At 38.7% G+C, this 27,449-nt stretch overlaps 1 protein-coding gene across 6 annotated transcripts in view; it reads left to right on the top strand.

Annotated features, from left to right (window-relative positions):
* The first annotated feature begins 2,844 nt into the window (after nt 1–2,844).
* Nucleotides 2,845–27,449, top strand: part of tnrc6c2 (trinucleotide repeat containing adaptor 6C2) — a 48,332-nt gene continuing 23,727 nt past the window's right edge. The window contains exons 1-5 of one of the 6 annotated variants that reach the window (XM_024289734.2): nt 3,300–4,047; nt 4,749–4,788; nt 13,951–14,053; nt 14,333–14,354; nt 22,882–23,286. In XM_024289734.2, coding sequence (XP_024145502.1) covers nt 13,991–14,053; nt 14,333–14,354; nt 22,882–23,286 — 490 coding nt within the window. In that variant the 5' untranslated portion in view covers nt 3,300–4,047; nt 4,749–4,788; nt 13,951–13,990. Of the gene's footprint in view, nt 4,789–13,950; nt 14,054–14,332; nt 14,355–22,881; nt 23,287–27,449 lie in introns of all 6 variants that reach the window. The other 5 variants (XM_024289736.2, XM_036213405.1, XM_024289733.2 and 2 more) reach the window with 5 other exon arrangements.

Genomic DNA, 27,449 nt, shown 5'->3' with positions numbered 1-27,449 from the left:
AGCATGCAACAAAGCGAACCCCTGTGCTTTTAAGTGAAGGGGCTGAATCACAGTGAAGTACATACCCCCTACTGTGTTTCTGAAGGCATTCCCCCCTGCTCTCACCTCTCTTAACCCGGAGCACGGAACATCTGCTTTCTCCATTCAGCAGGAGCTTGCTGCTTTAATAGCTTTGGGCATATTGCCTTGAAAGAGGGGGAGAAAAAAACTTTTGGCCTGGGCCTCCGGCTCTCTCATTTTTCGTCTCTCCCGGCATTGTATAGATGTGTTCTCACTGGTCAGCCTTCTCCTTTGTAGAACTCAGTCTTGACCTGTTCCCACCACTGTGTGTGCGTGCATTTGTGTGTGGTTGTCTATGCATGGAGCGGTCATTTCCATGAGAAAGGACTGCAGTGAATGGAGCAGGGGCTGAATTTTATTTCTCTGTGATGCAGATGCAGTTCAAGGATGCTTGAAAGGTGCTGCATCCATCAGGTTGTGAATACTCTCTAACTATTACCAAATATTTCTGAAAAAAATTGATAAAAGCTTTTGTATTTTTTTGATAAAATGCAATGGTGAAAGTTGCTAATGCATATAGATTATATTAAGTAATCATTTATACTTAAAACTTTGTATACTTATTTTGTGTTGGGTAAAAGCTGACCTGTATTTAAAAATAGAATTTAAAAAAATCAAATTGAAAATAAAATGTATTATAAATTCCTGTTGTTGGGATGGTTCCTTGTTTGAATGGTAATAAATAATGACACCATAAACCCCAACAATGTTGGTAGGTTTGCAATGTGTGATTTTAAGTGAAATATTTAACTTTATTATAGTTGTTGCCATCTAAATAATTGGTACATATTGTTGCCCCCCCTACCCCTAACCCCCATATTATTTTTGCAAATTAAGAGCCTTTTTGCAAGGGTCATTTAAGCGTCATTTCCACTGAGCTGTCCGGTATGGTCCATTGTTTTGAGCGTTTCCATTTTAAAATTGACCCATTAAACAGTGCCAAACCGAAACTCTTGAGGGCCCCCATCGGTTGTAGTTCCATTGAAAAGTGGAACAGTTGGGGTGGAGTCACCTGTTAAAAAAGTGATGACATTACAAAGCGCTAATATAGCGCTCATTCAAGCTAATGTTTTAAACATTTGTAAGCAATTTTTTTCATTCATCAAACCGTAATCTTCTTTCAAACAACATTAAATTCCTGTTATACACAATATACCGAATGTAAAGCAATTAAAAGACGAGTTGCTGGATGACCTCTATTGTTGTTGCTTTTCTCGTCACTGCACTACATTGACGCAATGACATGCTAGCGGTCTACATCATGCATGCATCGTGAAAACAAACTGCTCTCCAGAATTAGGTGGACAGTACCGTACCACTCCTTACTGTACTGGACCGGACCGCTCAATGGAAAAAAGGCTTTATTCCCGATATTGTCACAGGCAAAACGCCTGGTTTAGGAAACTGACACACAAAAATATTTAAATTCACTTTCTAATACCTTTTCAAAGCTGTGTGTTGACTGTGTGTAAGGAAAAGCGTTGCTTTGGGAGGATTAGATCTTTGCCTGTAGAATGTTGACTGAGGGATTCCGATCTACTAGCGTCACCAAAGTCTTTGGGTTACATAGCCCTAATGATTTCCATGGCTTGATTATTATCATTTCAATGAGGAGATACACTGTTAAAAACTGAGAATGAGCAAAATTGTGTGTGTTGATAGTGAAGTTCTATACTTTTGACCAGAACTCTGTGACCTGAGATGTTAAGCTGCTTCAGACTCAAACAAAACGTTGCAGGATTCATCTCTGGCATGTGTTTGTGCAAGGTCACAAAAGCAAAGGCACTTGATACTTCCTGGGTAGAGAGGAGACGGATCAGATGCAATAACAACGGCCAAAACAAAATAAGGCATGTTTTTCTTAGCAGATTACAACTAGGTGATTTCTCTGAAGAAAAGTTTTAGGCATTAAATGTCCTCATAATTTTTTTTCTTTTTTTAGTGTTTCCTCACTCACAACCTATTATTCAAACTGCGAGAGTAATAGATAAGTCTTTTAGACGTTCTAAAATGCTATCCCTACAGCCATTCCATCCTTTTCTATTTTTGACAAATCATCAATAGTTGCTTGAAGAGGCTGTAAGACAGATTTGACTTCAGGGTTGGGTTGACAACCAGTTACAATAGAACAAAAATTACACTTTTATGTTTTATTTTGAAGAGGGATGCTAAACACTTCAGATAAAAGTTGCTAAAAAAAGAAGAATGTGAATTTATATATACTGTCTGACTTGAATTTTAGCATCAATCAAATATGGCAATGTGGTACAGAAGGTTAAAACATTTTTTGTCGGTGGTTTTAGTAGCAGTATTTTTATTGACTTTTGTTGTGCTGGTTGCCAGTGGTGTCCAAAAAATGTTCCCAGAGTGAACCATTTCAGACCATTACTAAATGACCCAGTTTTGTTCAATTGCCTGCTACAAAGAGAAGTTGTTATGGATCCCTAACCTCTTAGAAAATGGGCAAACAGGAGGATAAACAAGACAGACTGTTGTTACTGTTCAGTCAAGAGCTGCAATGGTCACATGTCAATACAAAAACAATCAACCAAATTTGAGAGAAATCTTGATTTCAGCAGTAAAGGATCAGATTAACTTGGAGACCCACTCAGATGGAAAATGTGTTTTTGACACATTTTCTCCTAATGGAAGACGCGTATAAAGAAAATTAAGCTCAAATTTGCATTTCTGGGTATTGATTTTTTGCAGTTTTGAATATCTGGCTCAAAACTGCACAGCTGGATGGCTCCAATATTGATCGCCATTTTTATTGCACCCATAATGATAGGTAGGGGGTGTCATTGACTGTTGATGAGAACTAGACTGAGCAAATGGGACATCATCCATAGAAAATGTCAGTCTTCCGTCTCCAACGAAACAAAGCCAATTCAGTCCACATTTTTCCACAGCACAGACGTCACCATTTGAAGCCAGACGAGGATAGTAAACATTGATTTGTCGATCCGAATCAATGTTTTTATGAGATCATGCCGCACTCAAATGCGGGGGCTATATTTAAGCTCAGTCCAATGATTCTGGTTATCCGTAGTTGTAAGGCTAATCTGAAGAGCGCAACCAGGAAGTGGGCAGTTCCAGTGGCCAAACAATCCCCATGATGACCAGTGGGTGCCTTAGCCTTATATTCGCGCCTCAAGAGACCACTGCCTGCAATTAGCCTCCCAGCTACACCTAGTTCATCCATCCAGCGGGCACCACATGCTTTTACTGAGACATCTTATTGGTCAGTTTATAACTTGAATAACTTGCAATAAATAAACATATTTTAAATAATATGATTAGATAGCAGATGTTAAGACAAATGTATCAGAGGAAGAATTGTTATCCTGATAAATAAAATGACTGAGAAATAACTTTCTATTTCTCTATTGAAGTCTATGGGACTTTGACCTTCTTTAAACCAGCAGGTACTTCCTATTTGGAACACCAGAAGGGAAGGGTTGCTATGTCCAGTGATTATACGGTCAATGATTCCATCTAGAAGTTAGTTGATTATCTTACCAAAACATTCTTTCTGACAAAATGCAAATGATCACCATTTCCTTTCAGCTATATGGTTTTTCTATTTATTAAATGTAACTATCTGTTCTCTTTACAAACTCTGCATACTCAATAAATCTTGCCTTAAAGCTTTAAATACAACATGTTTGCATTCCAATTTGTCATTTATCCCTGAAATATGGAATGCTTTCTTCCATTTGTCTCTCTCTCCTGACTGTCCGCCTCTCTGATCTGTTTGGGCGTTAAAAAAATAAAAAATAAAAAATAAAAAAATAGAAGAGGGTGGGGCGGGCGGGGAGTGGTGGGAGGAGCCAGCATCTGGTGCTCCGGTTGGTGGAGAATGACGTATCCGGAGCCACTTCCTGGTCTGCCTGCTCTCCGGGAGGAGGAGAGGCAGACTGCAGTGTTGTTAGTTTGGACAAAATGGCTGCGAGACCGCTGTCAAAGAGAGCCTCCTGAACGCCTACCGTGAGTGTCTGCTCCGCCGTCTGGATCCACAGAGAATGTATTTTTTGGAGCCGCTACTCACTTTGGATTCGCGGTAGCCAGCCCGTCGCTAGTCGTCCAAGCGACGACTTAGACGACAACGTTTCTTTTTTGCACTTTAAAACAAGTTGGCTGGCTGGCTGACAGACGACTGTCGGCTTGCTTACCGAGAACTCATCGGCATTTTTTTTTAACGAAAGCTGCCCGAATTCTCCGGTTTTTGCATAACCTCGAAACAGTCGACGACTGCCAACGCCAACCAGCTAACGATAGCTTGCATAATTTAGCTGCTTTTAAAGTCTTTTATTCGTTTTTGTTATTAGTGGTGCTTCGACCCCCTTCCCCGCCCCCCAGTTATATTGTGACGTTTTAACAAACTGTTCTTTTTTTTCTTGGTGCGTACAAAATTTTCGGCCTATTTTAATTGTATATTTTATTTTATTTTGCTCCAAGCAGAAATTACCGTACTTGCTGTGTATATAAATCTGGCTGAATAGCCGTTGTTTACCTCGATATTCTTGACACCAAGCTGCTCCAGCAGTAGCAGCAGTCGGCTTACCAATCAAGTCTGGCGTCTAAATCTTTACTCCATCTCCTTACGGGTAACTAAAATCAATAAGTTAAAAAAAAAAATAGGCGGAAATACTTCTTTTTTTCCTGCATTTTTTCCCTGCCATGCACAGAATCTTCGTTGAAAGCGGCCAAAGCTGTGATTAATGCAAGGTAAGTGCACATTTCTAATGGAATATTGTGTACAAAATATTTATTCTGTTAACTAAAAATGCATTTAAAGTGAGACAGTTCGTCACAATCTATCTTTTAACCCAGTTAATAACGAAAAATCGTATATAATGGAGATAATATAGCCATACCCCTAAAAAAAAAGATCTTCAGGAAAATGTATCCTATTTTTGAGAAATACATTTTTTCACTCAATTGCAAGGTTTTTTTGTCTAAAATTAAATTAGACTAGCTTTAAATGTGAGTCCTGTGAACTAAAATGCATACTAGAACCGATTCCAGATACTTTTTGCTTAATTTTTGCTGATTTTTGTACAATTATAACAGCACCATTTACAAGATCTGTTACAGCATCCCTGTTTCTTAAATGTGAGTCACATCTAATTTTTCAGTATTTTTTAATTTATTCAAAATAACTTGTTTTGTTTCTCAATTAAGTGCTTAATGTTATAAAGTAGTGTACATTCCCATACCTTGATTCCTGGCACTGTCAAGCTCAGCGATGCTGCTTCTCAAACCCCCTTGGCTCAGTGTAAAAGCTGGGTTTTCTGATTGAACTGTCGTCTTCCATTGCATCAGAATGCATTGCGTCCCCAGGCGCTGCAGAAGTATAGCTTTTAATATCTCCTCTGCGTGTCTTAATTGAAGTACATAATTTCCTGTTCGGTTTTCAAACCCCAATTTCCTTTCTGTACTCTGACATTTTTGTCAAAGCTGCCTTATCTATATCGGTACACACCAGTGAGGCGATGAAAAGAAGAAGAAAAAAAACACACTAAGGCAATGGCACATTCACTGTTGGATGGGGTGGATTTATTTGTGGGTCCATTGCATGCTTTTGTGTCCGATTCCTTTGTAGGTCTGTGCTCTGTCAAACTATAAATGTGACACGATTGTCAGAATAAGTTGTGAGATGCATTACGGCTGTTGTTTGCTTTGCAGAGGGGCTTTGTGACGTTTCACGTCAATCTTGAAGTAGTGGAAGTTAGTTAAAGCCGTAGAGTTGTTAATGAGTACTTGATCTTCCTCTGGCACGTCCTAGACACCCAACGGAGACTAGAGCACAAACACTGCTCACAAAAGGGATTTGCAAAGAAGTTACAAGCACGTCCTAATCAATGTGCACCTTGTAAAATCTGGCAAATTTAAATGTGTAGTACTTGATATATTACCTAAATCTCCATAGCTTGCAATAATTACAATATGAGTACAACCAATAAGCATGTTGATGACATTCAAGGCAAGACCTGAAGCCATTTCCTAATGTATTCCCCAAAAGTATGAAGATATTTTGGGTTGTAGTTTTAGGTTTAGACAAGCAAGAGACACGACTCTCACATTAATATATAATATGAAATGGCTTAAAAAGCAACTGAAACATTAGAAATGCATTCAGAAATAGAAATGGAAGTCCAGAGTAAATGAGTTGTATCTCCTCTTTTGGCAGCATGGTAACAGTAAATCCATTACCCGCCCGCATTGGCTCTGGATCTTACCATGCTCTGGGCCTTTGGCGCTCACACATTGTTTTGATTAGGCTGCACTGTAACAGAGCCACAGGAACAGACCCTAGCAGTAACTCCATCTGCAGCCTCTTATCTCTGAAGAGACAATATCATTAATTTAAAGGGAAACAAAGCTCGCCTCTCCTCGTTTGACCCATTACAACAAGAACCAAACATTAGTCTGCCATATTTAGCCTTGTTTGCACTGGAAGGCCAAATGTAACTGTAACCAGCCTACTTATCTCATGTCAACATCTAGTTTTATTTGTGTTTGTATTAAGAAAAAAAGAATTTCACTCCTCTTTAGGCATTTCGGTCATGCTTGTTTGTTTGGCTTTTTTCTGCACTGGTGACCTTAGCCCTGCCTTGCTGGGACAGTCACTGAGCCTGTGATTATGAGGCTTTCAAATGACTGACACAGTCCAGATAGATAACACGCTTAACACCGCCACAGGGTGCTGCTCCAGTAGGCGAGCAGTGACAGTGGAATCAGCTGGATTCAACTGGAGGCTGCCAAAAGCCATTACACTATCTCTTGGATTTTTTTGTGATCCTGAAGTAAAGAGGAAAGTTCGAGACATGTTTGATTATTTTTTTTTTTTTTTTGCAGTCCTCAAAAAAATTTTTAAAAGGATTTTTGTTCTTTAAAGATCATTGTTGGTATTTTTTCTTGGTATTCTGCTAACTCCAAATTGGTAATACATTGTGCTTTTTAAAGATGTTTACACTTTGAGATAGTCATTTATTGTTTAACATCACAAGTTTGGTTGTAAATCCCTGGAATTGTTTTTTTATATTTTGCAAATATAAAAAAAAATAGCAAAATGATCATCAACTCAATGGAAATTGTTTGTTGTTGTGTGAAGATTTATTTACTTATTTATCAAGTGAATTATACCTTGGTGATTTAATTGTAAAATTCAAAACAGAGCATATGCTTGTTTCTCAGTGGGACTCTACGTGTTTGTATGCAATCAGTTGTGCCAAATATGAAGTCGAGAGGGTGGGATGGGGTCGTGGAGGGAGTCGGTGAGGCCCACCTAAGGAAAGGCAGTCTGGGAAAGCAGGGGGAAGGGCAAACCGAAGCTGAAAGTGGCGAGCTGCTGCCTGCGAGTCTTGGCAGGGGTCCAGGGGAATGTTCCGTGTGCCGAGGTTTGGTGGGGCCTCCATCCCTCCCTCTGCTCCGTATCCGCTAATTGGTGAGATGTGGAGAGCAGAAGATTGGTATCACATGGAAACTCATGCAAATCCAGCCTACAAAGTTTCTCTTTTTTTCCTTCCCCACAACAACGTTAGAGAGTCTTTACTTATTATGTAACAGTGTTTAGTTCCTACTGCTTCCCTGGCTTTAGGTTAAGGCTGTGTAAATAGCACTAGTATGTGCAGCTTGTCTCTAAGCAAGGCCAGCTTAGGCTTGTCAGCTGAGGTCAGCTGTATTATTGTCTTTACTGTTAATGACTCTACTATTATCTTTGTTTACAGTCAATAAAACTCAAGTGTTTACTTCTGCTGTGCAAGTTTCACAGATTCATTGTTTTTGAACCTTAACCAAATGACAACGGCTGAAAAACATGTTTTTAGAATTATAACCCAATTGGAATTAGCATGATTGTAATTGGAGTTTGGCTCAGAGAGTGGCAGTATGTTGGTTGTTGGGTTGGCACACAGGGAAACTGGGTTTGACTCCCAGGGAGCGCAATGAGCTTCATCCTACTGCCTACAACTATGTAGCTAAAAGGGGACCAAATACAAGGTTGTGTCAGGAAGGGCATCTGGGGTAATACTCACTGCCAAACCACCTGGGAGAATCAGTGAAAGCTGATTCGGCGTGGTGACCCCAGATGGGATATGCCAAAAGGTGAACAACAACACTGTTACAGTCCAGATAGGCACACTTGCATCATGGTAGGGAAAAACCAGGGTCACAACGCACAAGGAGGGTCACTAGGTAGTTTGAGGAACACTGTTGTGACGTATCTGTGTCAAACCGTAAGTAAAACTGACAAAAAATAAATAAAATAAGGCATTGAAACGTTGGCCAAAGTTGGCTTATAAACACAGCACGTGCAAATCAGGGTAGATGGCCCCCACCTGCCAGGTGAGCAGAATTATGAGAGCAAGATGTAACAACCCAAACATTGAAATGCATTTTTTGATGTGTAATAACTAGTTATTAAAAATATTTTTGCGCTGTAAGCCCATTCAACAATATGTATTTGTAAAAAGCTTCATTTTTGGCAGTTGTGGTAAATTGATAGTAATACAGTTGAATTAATTTCTAGATTATTTCAAACATTCTTGTTTTTTTATATTGTCTTGCCACTTCATTACTGTTATCCAAAAAGAAGCAATGTCTGCATTGTCTTCTGATCTGATGTAAACATCTCTACATCATTATTGATTTAGCCGTGTCACAGTCAAAACCTGTGATTTGAGCAGCCTTGGGGTAAAACAGGGGCTAGAGTGCTGAAGGGAACACAATGCTTAGCTATATTGGTTAAAAAATGAGTAATTTGTAAAAACTTTACCAAAATGATAGATCCTGCACTCTTGTATTTGTTTTCACACCTTGTAGCAGTGATTGCTGCAGAGGGCAGGTCTGCTTGGTGTTGCGGGTTCTGCTGTTTTCTTATTTTAATGAGCTGCCACTGTGTTAAAGCTCCATTATTGACTTTGCAGAGGCAGCAGCTTAGAATTTCTGGAAACAAAACTTCATTCTGCTATTTTTATAGCACAGTCGAAACTGTCTTATCTTACTTTCACCTTAGTCGTTTATCAACACCCACACATTTGAGTTCAGAACTTCTTCACACCAGCTTTTCCCAAACAAAAATATTTTTGCAAGAGTCACTTGAGCAAGGAAAGTCTCAGAGATACACAGTGCGTCAAATAATTACACAAGCCATTCCATCTTCCTTTAAGCAAAGCTCGTAAGGTGTATGCAAACCTGCCCTCCAGGTGAAATAAACAGCCGTGATTTACTGCTCAGACTGAGTAAACATATGCACACCAGCTAACAGTTTTGGAGAGTGGCGGAGGTGTGTCGCAGCAAGAGCAGGTGTTGAGGATGAATATCCCAGGTAAGAGCCATTAGTAATGTTCCGTGTAATGAGGCTTAGAAGAGTCCTGCGGCTAATGCCACAGGAATGGTAATGTTGATGCAAAGTGGATTGACCGCACACTGTGGTTTACCTGTGCTATTATTTATTAGTTTTTTGTGGGGGAATTTTAACCCTTTTTTAAAGTGCTGGATGTGTTTTTACACTTTTACTGCAAACTGGTTAGATCACATGAGGATTGTCTTTTGTCTTCAGAACTTTCTCTGTCTGCCTTCATTTAGCCTTGCCAAGTCTGTGCAGCACACAGTCCCCTTTTTATTCTCGTTTTCTATCACCCCTGCCATATTTTCCCCCTCTGTCTCTAGACGCTAGTGATCAAGCTGCATGGATACTTTAGTCCCCCCCATCCTTTCATTTCTGCGTGTCTGCCAGCCTCTTTAAAGTTTCCCTCAATTTTGTTTCCCGACTCCCCCAGTGAGACTTTTTCCTGTCTGTTCCCTGTTCCAGCTCGGTCTTGTTTCTTTCTCTCTGTGCCCCGTCTGCTTCTCCAGTGGCTGTCGTTCTTAATTGGTATTGCTCTGCGTTTGTTTCATTTTGACATCCCACCTCCTTTCCTCCTGCATCCCTGGTGTAAGAAGAAAGGCATCTGACAGATTTCCTTCTGTCATTTTTTAATGGGCTTCTCCAGCCTCTTCATACCTGAACAATGTTCATAGTGTTATTCCTCCTTTCAGTTTACCCTTACAGCCCAGAATGGGGAACATTGTCATTTAGTTATTTAACAGACGTTTTTTTGGGCAGCATATGAAAAAACATGCCTTGCATTCTTTTTTTTAAATTCTCCTAGTTTTGTAAAACGACATGTTCTTCTCCTCAATATGCTGTGAAATGCCAGTAAATCTGTGTTGGAAAAGGCCAGCTTTCAAGCCTTTGTTTGTGCTGTTATTGGGATTTGAAGGAGGATGTGAATGGGGTTTTGAAAATGCCAACTTCACAGCTTTATATCCTGTATAATCAGTGGTGGTTGGTGGTAAGTTGCTTTTACTCACCTACTTAAGTGACTCAAAAAATGTTCCTTTAAGAATCATGCTTTTAGATTGTAATGACGGACCTGTTACATTGTGCTACATTTGTTTGAAATATATATTTTTGTATTATTGATTCTGTGTCATAGGAAGCTGTATTGCTACCATTTTTTTTCCTAATTTCAAATTTTTTACAATTAGATTCAAATTAACTTACATGTTTATTTTGTGTCTGTCTGCAAGACAGTTAAGCAAGTCACCCTCAAACTGTCATTTAGCGCTAAGATTTTTTTTAAAGTACTTTTTTAAACTCTGTGATTGCAATGAAAGAGCATTTTTTATTTCTACTTTATAGTAATATTATTTTAAGGTAACTTACCTTTTAATTGATTACTTTTGCTACAACAGCAATGTGAAAATGAGCCTTTGGGGAACAAATTAATTAACTCAAACAGATAGATGCTGCAGTTGGACCTTAATTTGGAATTTTAGTTGAAGCTCTAACATGGCAAATGCACTGCATTAGTTATGCACTGCTTTTGTTCGAACATGGTACCTCTTCACCATATGACTGCAGAACCTAACATGACCCTGTAGATCCCAGATCCTAACACAGGACATATTTTGCCCAAATGCACTTTTATTCTGCCAGCTAGTTTAAACCTGAAACCTTGAGGACAGTGCAGAGAGCATCTAGGGTCACAGCTGAGGAACTGCTAGTGTCAGTCCTTCTTGGGAAGGGAGTAGGCAGTTAAAGCAACATATGGGGTAACAATGGTTGGGGTATGGGGATTGCTTTCATTCAGCCTGAAGCAGAGCTCTATGCATCATTTTACATATTTAAGAACATTTTTAACTGACACTCAAGAAATTCTATTAAAAATTTTATTTTGTTTCTTTTTCCTATTGTAAAATTGTTCCCAGTGGTCTTAATTATGATTATGACGTTTTTAGGGAACAATCAAAAAGCCTATGTTGTTTTTTAAGACACATTTTCTGCAGCTCAGCAGGATCTCATTAGAAATTCACCCCTGGCTGACTGTCCCAGCATTCCTTTAACACATTTCAGCTAGCTTACAGTTCCTCACAACCCCAAGCAAACAATACCGTGGCAAAAAAAAAAACAGCAAGTAATATCGGAGTTATCCAGCCATACAGTTTTGATTCAGATAGTAGCTCATATGAAAGAAATGAAGACTTACATATATCTATTTGTCATCAAGTGGATGCATCAGTATTCGATCAGAGAAAATAAACTTTGACCAAAGGTTTTTTTTTTTTTTTTTCAACCGTGAGCTTTTATTTGCCTCTGATCCATCAGAATTTGAGTAAAGAAATACTCAGAAGGCAGTTTTAGGCTTAAATTATTTTATATATGCCCTCCATCTTGAGAAAAAAATACTACAAGAACGTGTCAAAAGCACAATTTTAACATCATCTAAAAAACTTGCATCTTTGTCCCTTTATCAAGCTGTATTGTTGTAGTTCTTTGTGCCCTGATGACCCGCTCTATTTTTTCTCCCCCTTTTACTCTTATTGTGACAGCAGTGTTAGTAACCTGACACAGATGCTTCACTGTCATTTAGAGGTAAAGGTGAGACTATCTGCTCTTTAACTTGCAAGTGATATGGAAAGAAAAGTCCAGCACAGACGTAAATGTCAGCCCACGTGTCTTTCTCTGCTCACCTCCCTGCCACCTCGCCGTGAGTTCATTTGGTATTGAGGTTGTAAATTTGTGTCAAATGGGTGCTACTATTTTGTTGGCTTGTATAGCAGACATCTGATGAAAGAAGTGGCTCACAAAATAAACAATTAAATATTCTAATAATAAAGGCTTGGGTACTGCTTGTATGTCTATTAAATTGTAAACTCCTTTTACCTGAGGGCAGATTCCTCTTTGCTGCAAAGATGGCAAAATTGCATCTATACATATGTATTCCTTGTGTAATAATGGGGGAGATAAAGGGCTAAAAAGTAAACGATTGATAAAAATTCTCCTAGAATCTCACGCCCAATATTGTATTTTTTTTTTTGCCTATTTTTTGGTTACTATCTACATTTTCAAGACTTAAGCTTTAAACTATGTTTTGTCCATAGATGTTTAATCTTCCTACCTTTACTTTTGTCTGTCAGCATGCATGTACTTTTTTTATTTTGCCTTGTGTTCTCCCAGAGACACATCTGCACTGACAGACTGCCTTTTTGAGGCATCTCCTGTTGTTTTGATTGACACGTCCCTCCTGCTGCCAGTGGGCAGCACAGTGAGGGGCAGACACTGAGATGGAGCTCTTTGCTGGATGGTTTCATCTCCTGCTGGATTTCTGACCATTAATGATTGCTTGCACTGAGTGTATATTCAAATGCTCGACTGGATTTTTGACTAAAACTACACACCTCTGCATTTCATTGACGTAGTAGTACCATTGTTATCAAGCTCCTTCTTGTTCTCTTTACAACAGAGATGTTGTCTAGTAAAATAAAAATTGGTAATGGTTCTTTTGTTTTTGACATAACGCCTTAAGACAAGGCCCTGTTATTGATGTTGTGTTTTTCAAAGTTTTGCCATTGGGTTTAGTCAAGTGTTTCAAAGTTTTGGTAGCCAAGACTCAAAATTTGGATGGTCCGTCATATCTGGACAGGGAGTAACATAATAAAAAATGTATTTTAACCAATGTGGAGAGAAAAAAAACATCAATACCAAGTGAAAACATGGTGCCTCATACATATTTTTTATTTTATTTTGTGAAAGCTGAGTCTTTTTGACCTATTTCATGCACCTATGCCAAAGGAAAAAAAAGGCTGCAATAAAGTGCAAAGGTTCACGTTTCATTTGGGCATCAGGCTTGCTATCCGAATAGAAATGCATATTTGTGAAACTACCTCATGTCTTAGTCAGTTTGTTAGATGAAATGCTTTTTTTTCCTCTGGAATCCAATAATTAAATGACAGTCCGCCCACTTTGAAAGAAAACCATCCTGAAGGAAAATGTTTTGGATAAATCACTGTTATCATCTTTTAATAAGCTGAAAGGAGATACAGAAGTTGTCAAATAAAAAATGCGGTCAGAGGTACTCCATATTGTCCAAAAGGTCTGTAAAATCAGAATAGTTTTGTCTTCAAAACCCACAAAAAGCAGAATTTGGAAACAAACATGCTCATATTTTACTTTGGTTCCTTACCTACTTGCTGTATATTTGAATCAATAGACATATAAGTACTTGGTACACCATATACATTATGTTTTCATAATAGTAAAGGCATGCAAGTGGTTTGAAAATGACATGTAAAGAAATCTCTCTACTGTGAAAAAAAAACTAAATATAAAAAAAAACACTTTTTTATTTTCTCGCAGCTTGGACTGCATTCAAAACAAAAAAAAGGTTCAAATATATATATATTTTTACAGGATTAGTAGTTGCTTTTTGGTATCAGAGAAGACCGATTGAATGTTTATCTAGTGATGACTGATGATGAACAGCACTATGGATCTGTCTACTGTATAAAGAGCTGTAGCTTTGTTGATTTTCATGTAGTCCTTTTTTTCCCCCCCAACAGCTGAGAGAAGCTAGCGACACAAAAAAAAGACAACCATTTGATGGAAGAAAATAGAAGGAAAAATCAAGAGGAAAAGACCAAGAAGGACATTGCTCAAAAAAAGGTGAGCAAACCTTTTTGAAAGGGATCTTTTTTCTATTCCATATATTGTGAACATCTGTTGGATGTTGCACAAATGATGACCTTTGACTTACCAGTTTTGAGGCAATAAAAGACACAAAGGATGCTTAAGTGAAACATCTGGTTTAATTTGTTTGTGGAACTAGACTGAAAACATAAAAAGATTTAAAAATATGTTTCTTAGACATGATGCTAATTTATGATGATGCTTCTGATGTATTTTATTTTGTAACATTTTTATTTCTGTTTTGCTTTTTTGCAGGCTGCTGAACAGAAACCCAAAGGTGAGGGTCACGTTCTATAAAATAACCCTTTTTTCATTTAACTGTACATTCCAATCACTCATGCATAAATCGGCTCTGATTACCACACACTAATCCATAGTTACACACACACACACAGCGCGTTCTGGCAACCAGATGGAGTCACGTTTAGGCACATGTATGCGCAATTGTTTCACAGTTTTTTTTCCCAGAACACATGCAAGCTCACATCATTGCAAATACAGTTGAATGTAATGCAAAGTGATGTTCAGTGTGCCCGCAGCATTAGGCAGTGAAGCGTGAGGGCACCTAGACAGCTCAGTCAGCGAAGTGTTTCTGAAGAGAGGGGGATGGGATAAAGATGGAGCGGGAGGCACATTCAGTTCAAGAATGAGATGCATTTCAGCTAGAAAGCTGAGGATAAAAAGTCGAGGTATTCACATGCCACTTGTGCAGTTAACGGGTTTCTAGACCAATTTTAGTGTTCTTTGATATGGCAAAAAAATGATCTTATTTGTGTTCATTTGGTCTTAAAGAAAAAATTAGTAGTCAAAATGATCCTAAGAACTGTCTTATGTTGTCATATTTCAGGTGTTGGTGGAGAAAATGCAGGCTTATTGTACTATAAGCATGTAATAACTGTAATTAAAAGTGCTTTATACTCCATCACACCTTGTATACGAATTAATTCTGGTTGTGCTTGCTGATGTTGAAGCCATTTTGAGAGGTACACAAGGCTCTGGCAAAATGTTTGGTTGGATGTTATACGCTAATGCAGCTTATGAAGCAGTGTTGGACTGTGTTTTTTTTTTTGTTTGTTTGTTTTGTGTGTTACTAAAAATGTTGTGAGTTGGCTTAGTCACAAGATGGGTTTGCATTACACATATGCACAAATCAGAATTCTAGAAATGTCGAAAAAACACAATTTTGCAACCCCAGTGTTTCCAATAAATCTTACTTATGCGAATAAACACAAAGCAACTCAGGATAGGTCAATCAGATGTAAACAATACTTCGATTTACTGTAGATACATTCAGATTTTTGCCGCGACACATTATCACCTATCAAAGGAGATGTTGGCGTCTTATTCAGGCTGTGGAGTTTGAACAGAGCAGATAAATGCAAAATTTGACACTTTTGGGCAAAACATAATTTTAAATCTCAAAGCTAAAAAGAGAACATTATGAAACATTTTAAACTTTTTTTGGCCATATCTGTAATTTGAACATTTTTTGCAATTGCTTGATGCAAATTGAGTACAATTTGTAGGAATTTAGAACCAAGTGGTTAAATGAAAGGGTTTAAATCTCAAATCCTCAGTCATCTATGTGTTGCTGTCATAAGAGATGAACCTGTTTTATTTTGGGTCTGTTTTTCCTGTTAAATTGATCAAAAAATGCCATGTAATATGTGGTATTATGTTTACTTTTACAGGGCTAAATGGAATGAGTCATAGGTTTTATAGTTTAAGTTCAGAAAATATTTACCATTTCAAGTTTTTTGTATGTTTAAGATGTATTTCCGCACATTACTTTTTTGCATACATTAATTGTTCCTTAAAAAATAAATTTCACATTATTATGTCTGATACGGATCTTTTTTCTCTTTGCTCTAAAGTGTCACAGAGAAAGTTTTGTTTAAAGTAGAGCTTTTCACATATGGGCACAACTCTAAAGGAACTGGATTAGATATTTTATAGAAGAAATAAAGTGAAAATGATGAAGCCACATGTGTCGCATAAAGTTGCTAAAATAACTACTGTGAGTCGGAAGTGTTGCTAATGCGAAAAGAAATAATGATATTTACTCTGAAGTGTTTAATAAAAGAGAGAAGGGAAGGAAATAGAGAAAAGAAATTGTTGTTTTTCTTTTTATTTAAGTGGTACTTAAATAAACCAAAGGGGAAAGAGCCCTTTGTAAGGACTGATTTACAGGCAGCCATCTGGTCTTCTTTGAATGTAGTCCTATCCTCCCCTCTGCAATATCTGTTAAAAGAAAGGCTGCATCATCTGGAATGAGATGGAGTTTCATGCGTGACACTAAATAATAAATTAGTGCATATGCGGAAAGGACAGAAATCAGTATGCCATATGGATTTGTGTCTTTCCATCCATATCAGTTCATTCTGACTGCCTTATACTCTTTCAGGTATTCATAGTTGCATATACAACCCCCCTCCCCACCACCACCACTTCCCATCACCCTTTGTCTGCTTTCCTCTCTGTGGGCCTGCTTGGTCCCAGGAATTTCAATTTGTTTGCGGTAATCGATCTCGGCCTGCCGCGTTCATATGTATGAAAATGAGATAAAGCTCTGGCACACTGGAATTAACTTGCCTGCCCCCTATTAGGCACGGAGCTTCACCAATTGCAGCCTTCCAGTGTCCCATCGCCCCAGCCCGCCTCCCCCACTCAAATTTGGGCTGCCCTTCTGATGTTGGGTCCTCCTTTTTTTCTTCACCCGCTCTCCATTACCTCAGAGTTATGCTGATTATTTACCCCAAGCACAAACAGAGCTTCACCAATATCTCTACCACCACTGCAGTCACTATCACTTAGTTTAACTCCTGCACGTACCTGCCAACACTGACAAACCATCGGCATGAATACAGACACTGCAGCGTTTTGTTCTTACGCTCTCACAGTAGCTAAAACATATGCATATTTCTTCTTAATGTCTGGCTATTCTCACTAATTGAAACAAGCACTTGGGTTCTACTTTATTATTTAAAAACCTTCCATTGGTTTCTTATTAATATGGCTGGTTTCTGAGTGCCTACATGTCAGCTTTGCTATGCTAATGTAAACAGTGGTTCTTCACACTTAGAGACTCACTTCAGCCATTATTTTTTATCTATACCTGCTTGTTCCTGTTGAAGGTCATGGGTATGCTGATCCTTTCCAATAACAGCCTGGACAGTTTGCCAGTACATCACAGAACTTCAAATGATACTTGATGAGAAAATCAACCCCACTATTTTTACTCCTCATGTACTTCACATAACATGGAAATCGATGAAGAATTCAAGCTTCTGCCATTACCTTGTTCTTTTGCTTCAATTTTACCTTTGTTATCCTTATTATGCCTACATTAGGCTCAGCCTAAGAAACTACATCTAAGGAAAAACATATTTGCACAGTGTCGTCATGGTGATAACAATATTATAATTCTTAAAGTGGCGAGAGACACACTTAAACCCAAGTGCCCTCTCATTTTGTATTGGATTAATTTGCAATTTCACATGCTATCAATTGCGTCAACACTTCTAAAATGGAATTTCATGAACTGCAATTTAATTAGAGGCTAATTTACTTTAGCATTTTAGCTGCTTTTCTTTCTTTGGTTAAACACATTTATAAACATGCGATGAATTAATTGTGTAAAGCTTGTGAATTAAGTCCAGTAGATTTATGACTGAATGGCATAATTGTTTCTCCTCCATCCCCCATTTGTCTCTCTATGTATGTCAAGCGGCAGAATGGATGGAAGGAGATAAAAGGAACAAGAGGAGTCCTCAGATTTAAATAATGCTCTCCTCCTTGTTTATTCATGTTGTATGATCACTCACACGCATAAACACAACCCCCCTTCCCTCATCCCCATACCCCCAACAGAGAGCTACTTAAATGCAAATATTAACCAGATTATTGGAATGCAACACATCAAAGACAATGCGTCAGGCCAGCCTTTTCTTTAGTGAAATTCAGTTCTATTGTACATGCTACTAAAAGTTTAAACAATCCTCTTTAAACATTATTACATAATATTATGTGTGTCAATTGATGTAGTTGACACAGTTTGCGCAGAATATGGGCTGACAGTTAAAGAATACCATAGTTCTTTGTTTTCTTACAGTATGTCACATTTTTTAACTCAATATTTTGTGAAAATTGTATTTCTTGACAAGTAATTGTGCTAAAAAAGATAGCTAGCGTGTTGTTGACACAAAAATGGTTAAAAGTCTTAGTTGCAACTTTGATTCTTGATAGAATTTTTTTTTGGTCAAGTTGTTTAGACAAAGACAGCGACGTGCAAAACTACGCTTAAAGCTAACACTTGCTGCATAGATTTTAAAGTTTGTCAATTGCAATATCAATTATCAATTAGAGCAGTTCATCATACAGTATTTGAAATAAACCCTCTTCAGCGATGTGAACTTGCATGTATAGTATTGTGACTTGTTGTGAAAATGACAGCAATGTTGTTAGCTTGTTGTAAAGGAATTAGTTCAAATCATTTTAGTGAAAACTAGATCATGTCTGAATTGGGTTTTGTCTACATAAAAAGATGTGTTGTGCTATTGGCAGCTGCTAATGAAAGTTGTATTGCAATCTGTTTTATTCACCCATTCATCATAGCTTTGGTCATTTTCCAACAAGCTCTATAGCTTTAAATGTAGAAAAGCAGTTTAATTCACTCTTTTGAAAAAGAGTTAGCTACTTCTTTTTAGTCATCACATCTGAAATGTAAACGTTTGAATTGTAATCATTGACCTCAAATAATGATTATTATTGTGTTACACATATTTGGTGTGATTGCCATCTGTGAGGTTTAAATAAAAGTGGAGTTTCTTTGGGGATGCCTGTGATGTTCCTCCCAGAAAGGGAAAACAACCCTCATCAAAGAAAAAAAGAAAAATTTGGCCTGGACATAGAATAGGAGGACTAATTAAGAGGGTGCAAGAGGTGTTGTATGGGAAGGGGTCCCGAAGGGTGCAGGAGGTCGCATGAGGCACAGGAAAGTGCATTAGGCAACTGTCAGTCTCTATAGCAACAACCCATTATAGAACAGTTGAGTGGTGAGAAATGTTGCAGTTTGCGTGCGTAAGGACAGTAATTTTTTTTTCTCTCTACTAACATGGACAGATGGGACCTTCTATAAGCACATCCATTTGAGTGCATAAAGAGACAAATGCACATGCATTCAACTTCAGCAACTGAACATTCACATTTATAAGTAGTACACTCAGTTTAGTAGGTTAAACTTTTAACATTTTATTCCGAACATGTTTATTTAAGCTTATATCAGCCGTGTTGTTCATTGACAATAAATTAAAGCTAAATATGTTACAAGAAAACCCCATTACTGAGCTGTTTGTAATGTAGGCAGTAATGGGGATGTGAACATTTGAAATGTATTTTAGATTTCTTTCACTCATTCAGAGCTGTTGGGTTAAGAAAGGCACCGTTGTAGAGCGTAGAAGCCTGTGTTGTTGCCGTTCCACTCCCCCTCCACAAACAATGCTGCATAATAAAGTGTTTGTGCAGACAATGGACAAAACCGATAAAGGGAACCTGCACTGCATGGCACCAAGCTCTGGGAGCATGACCGCTTCTTACATTAACGCATTTCTCATCTCATGCCAGTTGGCCTTGTTCTAGATTTACTACATCCCAATTTCTTATGCATTTCCTTTTTGTCATTACTACCTCACCACCACCAGATTTTCTAGTCACTTGTATTTTTATTCTTAAACTACCGCTAAATCACTTGGTCTCTTATAGCGTCTAATTAAACATTAAATGTTAAGAAAGACTGTAATTAAAAGGCTGGTGCACAGTTGCTGTGAAAGCTTCATCATGAAAATTTAATGGAATTTATACTGAACTTGATACAGATGGTTATTTAATTGGCTCTCATTTACAGGCTCAGTAAGATGTGTGAAGGTCATGACCATCACAGGGAAGTTTTAAAGCCCACATGTCACATTCCCTGATATTACCTAAAGAATTCTCATTCAGAAGTAATACAATTACGGTTTATTGTTCCTTTTTTTTCCCCTCAGTGAAGTGTTTTTCGGGTTAAGCGTTTTTTCTGAAAGGCTTTCAGTTGTGATACATACAAAGTTTATCATTTTTAGATTTGGCATTTAGAAAATGAAGCTGCTTTATAGTAACTTTTGATTTAAACATAGGACCCAAACACAGAAAAGTTGGGTTTGATTATTCTTTGTATAAGTCAGTCGTCTTTTTTGAGTAAACTTGCATAGAACTTTTCATCTTGTGCAAGTCTTGAACTAGATTGTTGACATTTTCAGGCAGCACTCTACCGCTGCTGAACTGTCATATGTTCTTAAATTGTAAAAGTTAAAGACTATAAACTTCAAAGGGGAAGATGATGTTTGTCCATATATAACCATCTTTAAAATCTGTTTTGTTATTAATCAGCAAGTATTTAGTGTAGGTTGAGGCTGTGAGTGGCTGTAAACTTGCAGGGAAATGTGTAAATGGTTAGATGACGGGAAGTGGAGGTGGGCTTACTTCGAAAAAAGTCTCTCCCTCAACTTGGAGGCGATTTTTCTGATGAACTACCGCCACTCTGCAGAAACTATGTCTTTGAAAATCCCACAATTTTTAGATTAAGGCTAATAAATTGGAACTGTAAGCAAATTTAGTAGTAGCCACAAAAATCCGGGGCAGCCCATTGACAAAAAAAGAAAATGAAGAGCTACTGAGCAAGTTCCTGATTGAAAGTCTTAGAGTAAATGGAGTAAACGGATTGGGTCAGACAGTGAGAACCAGAGAGAAGGGTGGGGAGGGGTATTCACCAGCCTGCTGCCTGATTGGCTCAGACAGCATCAGGCAGACTGAGTAGAATTTAATCAGAGATGTGCGTCACCAACTGCATTTCCACGCCAGCACCCAGCCAGTTACTGCTGGGCAAGCTCACTCTGCGTATTCCTCTAAAATCTCGTCTGTTAAGTTGGTGACAGACAACTGTTTATGCATACTCTTGCACGACTAAAGTAATTTTTAAAATGTCTTCAAGCAGCTAAGCTTGTGCCCTAGGGAAATGCACATTCATATAAAGATCACTGATGCATTAAAGAACTAAAGCGCTATAAAACAACTTAATTAAATAGCATTCACTGCACACAATTGTATAATTTTATTTCTATTTGTGTCAAAATGATGTTCCTACCTGTTACTTGCGTTTGGATGTTCTAGCTACAGGCATCCTGAGATGGCCTCTGCTTTTATCTGCGCTTTTTCACAGACTCTTGGCAACCACAGCAAATGTCTCTGCACTCAGAATTTATTTTAACCTCCAGTGTGGTTGTGTTGGCCGTGCTGTAGTTCATGGTTATGCACACTCTGCTTGGTTAGGATTTTAAAAATATAAAATACTTGAATATTTTGAGATTTTTGAGTAGTTTTTTTTTTGTTTTTAAACCTTTTAAATATGTAAGATAATGTAATGTACCTTTTTGTATCTTTTTTGTTATGTCTGTGTATTTGGAATTTTTTGCACAACTGTTATAGAATCTAAGTCCTGTTGGTAATTATTAGGCCAATATGGCGTTAGACAGAATTGATTGTGAGTTAACGCTCACTACATATTTTGTATGTTTGCTGGGAGAAAAACAACAACGAGAATAACCAGAGAAACGGTACATATTTTCTCTTTAGAGTCTTTGAAGACCACTGCATGTTTAATACCTGCTGCCTGAACAAAATGTTTTTTGGTGAAACATATGCATTTTTGTTGTCCAACATTTTCTGAATATGTCAGTTAAAACTTAGAAGATAAATTATGTTTTGTGAGTTTTTACCAAATTGGTTTTCCACATAATCCTTAAGTTATATGACTAGCTTGCTAATTTACAGAACTCAAGAAACCTTAACAAAAGTATCCCTTAAAGACCCACCCTGATTGTCTATTTTAATCAGAAACAGTGTTTTGATTATGATTACCGTATTTTCCTGAGTATAAGTCACAGTTACAGTCGATGCTTCCAAGTAGCCATGAGGCGAAAAACTTGTAGCTTCTACCAAACACGACAGGAGCATCTAGTTTATGAGAACATTTTATGACAAGCATTGATCATGCAACAAAAGAGGCAGTGGATGCGAATTTGGAGCGTATCGAAAATGCGCCAGTAGATGCGAGTTTGATGTGTGAATCTTGTTTGGTGTGAATTAGCAGATTTGTTCTGAAATGTCAGATTTTCTCCAAAAGTGTGACTTACACTCTGGAAAGTATGGTATGCCATTTTTAGCCAAATATTTTTATTTAACTGCAGTTTTCTAGACATGTAGACATGGTTTCTGCAGAGCGGCAGCAGTTTATTTGAAATTTGCCTCTGAGTTTTGGGTAGGACTGTTGGCATGGCGCAACCCCGCCCCTCTTCCCCTCCCTGTTGCAGAATCAAGCAGGGAGTTTGAGGCCTCCCCAGCGTATTTTCAATGTCATAAATAAGCTTTTTCCACCTTATTCACTATGATTTGAATAAAGAAATACTCCAAAATTGCAATTTTAAGCTTAATTGTCTTTATATACAGTATGTCCTCTAAGAACAGAAAAGTGCCACAACATGTTAAAAACACCAAAAATTTTCATCAGTGTGGGTCTTTCTAGAGTGGCATTTTTATATCTGGGCTCATGTGCTTTAATTTATTCCAGGATGGTAAAAGTGGGCACATCTGAAGGGTGGCGTTTCAATATTTAAGAATAAGAAAGTCTGATATTGTCTAGTTATTAATACTTGACTGTCTGCATGTGTTTTTCTGTGTGTGCATGCTGGTGTGGCTGTGTTGTGTCTGTCCAGTGCCAGAGCCTGCTCCCACTAAGCCCAGTCCTGGTCCATCTCACCACCTTCACCCTACCAGCCCCACGCTGCCCCTCTCCTCCTCCTCCTCTTCTTCTTCTGGCAATGGCAAGCGCCCCCCCTGCAGTAGCCAGCTCTCAACTCCGACTCCCCCTCAGCAGCAGTGCCAGTTGTCCTCTGCCAGTACCCGCTATCCGGCCAGAGAGGTCCCCCCACGCTTCCGTCAGCAAGAGCAGAAGCAGCTACTGAAGAGAGGCCAGCCCCTGCCTGCGGGAGCCCTCGGCGCTTTCACTCTCTCCTCTCCCGTCTCCTCTTCACTCTCGTCCTCTAATTCCTCTTCTTCTACAAGTACCAGCAGCACTACCCTAGACTCTGCCACATCTGCTGCCAGCAAACACCACCCAGGTTTGTGTCAGCTCAGTCAGTTTGTGTCCGTGGAGCAGATTTCTGCTCATTGTCCTGCCTTCTTTAGTAATTGTATTGGATTGCCTTCTATTTCAAATTTTCTTCAGAAAAGCAGTTTTTCCTCGTCAATAGTATTGTTTCTGGATGTTTGAATGAGTAAGCACTGTAGTTATCACCCTACACACATAGTCCTTACCCCACATCTACTATGCTTATTTAACCTCTAAGCTAATATTTAAGCTACACACGTAGTCACAGGGGCCCAGTTAAGCTGGATTTACTGCTGTGGTAATACAACCCAAAATGTGATGTCCACGCATGTGGGTGCCAGGTCTTAAGAGGTTAAGATTGTAATGAAAGTCTGCGAGGAAAGCAGTACTCTTTGGTGTATTTGCAACACAGCATTCAAACTTTAACAGGCTCTCCTGGACTACTCCATCTAAAACAATGAACCATCGAGGCAACAATAACGACTAAATGATCCTAAAAATGACACATTTGTTTTGATAAAAGATTCGTAATGATCTTTTCTGTCAGTTATGGGCTGTAAATGAATCCCTTCATAACCCCTGGGTCCACTAATACTTTGCGTGCTTGTTCTGTTGTGTTTGTGTGGAAGTCATCTATTGGTTTAGTTATTTTTGTCATTATTACACCTATTTTGATATTTGGATAGATTTTTAAGTATATTGTTATGTCTAGATGTTGCTATCAGCATATCATGAGAGCTCCTGGATAGTACCTTTAGTCGTTTGTTAAGCGGTTTTAACCATCTGTCTGATGAAGACAGTGCATCACACTCTTCCCCGGCAGTATCTTTGAACGTCGGAGCACGCTAGCATCTGGCTGCATCTTTGTGGAATTTCTCTTGTTTACCACATTATAAGCTTTCCTTTGATCAACACTGTTTTGCCATTCTGCACAGCCTTTAATTAAACATTTGCTGAAAAAACATCAGGCTGTTGGTAAAAGCAGATCCACATCAGATAACAATGCAGAGAAGTGTTTCAGCTGTAACCACATCACACAAAAGGCTAAAGCTTATGTAACTAGTGAGGAGATGCATATTTGTTGCAAGTGTTTTTTCCAGTTATGCCCTTTTGGTTTGTTTACCTGTGTCATTTCCAATTTGCTTTTCTATATTTGTTTGGTTCAGATTTGAGCCTTATTTTACAGAAAAGGTTTGAATAAAATAGACGTCTTCTCTTTAGGGTTTATACCAATCAAGATTCTTCGGTTGAATCTATTATCCCATAACGTCTTAGTCAAGCAGTTGTTGTCCTGGTTCCCCTTCGCTTCAGTGTCTTATTTTTCCCGGGGGTCTTTAGTACAACACAGCCTGTGGCAGATTAGCCATTGGCAGAGTTTCCACCCTCTTGTTTTTGTCCTAAGGGCTTCCAGTCCACGGTCTGTTCTTTTTTGTCTGCTCAGCTAATAGCTTCAAGCCACTGGCTCTTTGGGTGCGACAATTCTGGCATGCTTACAGTTATTCCTGCTTTATTTACTCTTAGTTTGGGAGGACTAGTTGAGGATGTTGACACTTAATTTGTATTTTGATGTAATTATTTACATCTCACTAAAATCCAAACTGTACTTTTTAGTTAATGCAAGTGTTTGTGCTCATAAATCTTTAGAAACACATTTTATTTATTTATTGCTCATTTTGTTGAGTTTTGGACTGCTTATAAAGAGGATTTGCTTTTTGTTGTCTTTGTGCACATTTTGCAAAACAAATGTTAGTAAATAGTTGTATCAGATGAGAAACCTGATCCAGGTTCATTTTTCTTATAGATGCAAAGGAGTGCGCACAACAGTAGACACACAAATAAAAAATTGTAGGTTCTCAGCCACAAGCGCAACAATATTACCAGTTTCCTGTGCTCTAGAGATCCTATTTCTCCTTGACTATTTGCTGTTTTTCTGTAGAAAATTGACCTGAAGGGGAAAAAATACTTTATTTTGTTTGAAATTGCCTGTCACTCACCAGTCTATCATCCAAAGTCTCAAGGCACCCCCCCCCCACCTAAATCCAAGGCTATTCATACATCATACCCTGACTTAACCTCTGCCCTCTCAACTGCATTTAATTGTGCCACCAGACAGTGACCCCCCCTGCCCCCTCTCCATCCCTCTGTCACACCCACTTTTCCCATCTCTCCATCTGACTGGGGACCTTTAAGTGGTCTGAAGCAGCCAGCCGCCGTCCAGACAGGCTGCCTACTAGCAGGTGTTGGAATGGGGGTCTTGTAAGACCCCGAGACGTGCAGCACAGCAGCTGTTTGCTGGTCACCCAGACAGAGAACGAAGCCAGAAGGGACTCTTTTAATTGCTCCTGAAACAAATGGCCCTTTTATTGGACCTTTTTACAACTTAAAGGGAAGAGATCCGGACTTTTGCTACGTTTAACGTCGCTGATGTTTAGTTGTTTAAAGACCCACTCCAATTAAAATTGTGTTTTTAACATTTTGTAGCATTTTCTCCATGATGGAGGACAATTAAATAAATAAATACTCAGAAATGCAATTTTACACTTGGTGGGCCAAAGTCTCACTGCTCCCTTCCATACCGATGCATCCGTTTGCAGACAAAATACATTTATGTACGTCTTTGTTTTCCTCATCTGAGCTGGCATTTGCTCAAAACTGTACAGCTGGATATCTCAAATATTGCTTGCCTTTTATGTCACATCAGGTAGGTTAGGTTGGAGTGTGAGGGGCTGTAAGGGTGTAAACAAAGGGATGATGGGAAAGGAAGGTAGATTTATTCTGCACAGAACTCAGAGATGAATTTCTAATGAACTATTGTCACTCTGCAGAAACTATGTTGTAGAAAATAACACAGGTTTATGGATTTTGTCTTAAAAACGGCCTAATCATTAATCAAAGACCACTGGGAACGCTTTTACAATTGATCAAAAATGATTGCGGTAATGTTAAAAATGCAAGTTTAAGTTTAAAATATTCAGAGTTTGAAAAATATAGTTTTGCAAAAACCACATCTTCAAATGTTTTGCTACTCGGTAATGGAACGAAAAAGAAATTAGCCCTTACATCAGCAGTTCCCGGCTGTTTGTACGCTTCAGAATCATCAAACAATCAGACGATTTCTCGGCCATAATGAAGCCTGGGAGGTAGAGATGGCCCCTTGTGCCCAAGCTGTGACACACTCATACCCACACAAGTGAGAGAACCCCCTGGTGGCTTCATTAATGCAGCCTCTGTCAGAGAAACCAGAGAAGTCACCATGGTCCCCCTCTCTTATTTTCTCTCATCTCTCAGCAGAGGTAAACAGACATGAATGATGAGCTTTTCCACCCCCCGAGACCATTCCCTCAGTCTCTTTTTCCTCCCTGCTTCCGGAAAAACAAGTACATGGCGTCCTTGATGTGAGTGGGTGTGAAGCTTTCCCTCAAAGAGAAACGGAGTGGGTCTATTTAGGGACAAAAGACCAATAAACGTCGCCCTTTTGCTTTGATTCAAGTTTTATGTCAGTCCACAGCTTGTCCCCGCACATTCGACCCTGCTCTGGAGCTCGTTGTCAAACGGAGGAAATCGGTTTCCTGCCACACCGTCTCTTTTCTTCTCCCACTTTCTCCCGTCTTGTCTTTTTCCCTCAGCACTGCGTACACGGACCCCTTCCCCCATCTCTCACTGCCACCCTCACCCATTCCCATTCTGTCACCCTGCCTTTCTCTTCATTCAGAGGGGAGGGGAGGCATTTAAATCCTGGCAGAATGCCCACTTCTGTGATGGCAGCAAGTCCTCATTATGAGAAGTTCATCTTTTGATTGTTTCTGCTTCAACTCTTAAAAACCTCATCCAATGTTGCAGCATTGTTCCTGTTTTTTCAGAGCTTTAAGCAGTTCTCTTACCTCTGTGTTTCTGTTTTACGTATACATTTTACGTCCGTTATTAGCTTAAATGGAATTTCTTTCCTTTTTTTTTCTATTACAAGCACTCCAAAGGCTCTCGGTTGGAAACATACGGCGCCATGTTCTGTCCCTTTGTTTTTATATTTGACCCATTTCCTTCACAAGGCACAATCAGAATCGGCCCTCCTAATTGTAACTCGAATGAACACAAGAACACATTAATCACACATGATTGCAAATGCTGGCTGGAAATAATTGCACCCTTCTTCTGTTTTTTTTTTTTTTTTTTTTT

This window comes from Oryzias melastigma, linkage group LG1 (assembly GCF_002922805.2).
Source record: "Oryzias melastigma strain HK-1 linkage group LG1, ASM292280v2, whole genome shotgun sequence".
NCBI lineage: Eukaryota > Metazoa > Chordata > Actinopteri > Beloniformes > Adrianichthyidae > Oryzias > Oryzias melastigma.
Note: the sequence above shows the minus strand (reverse complement) of the source record. Positions and strands in the feature narration are given on the sequence as shown.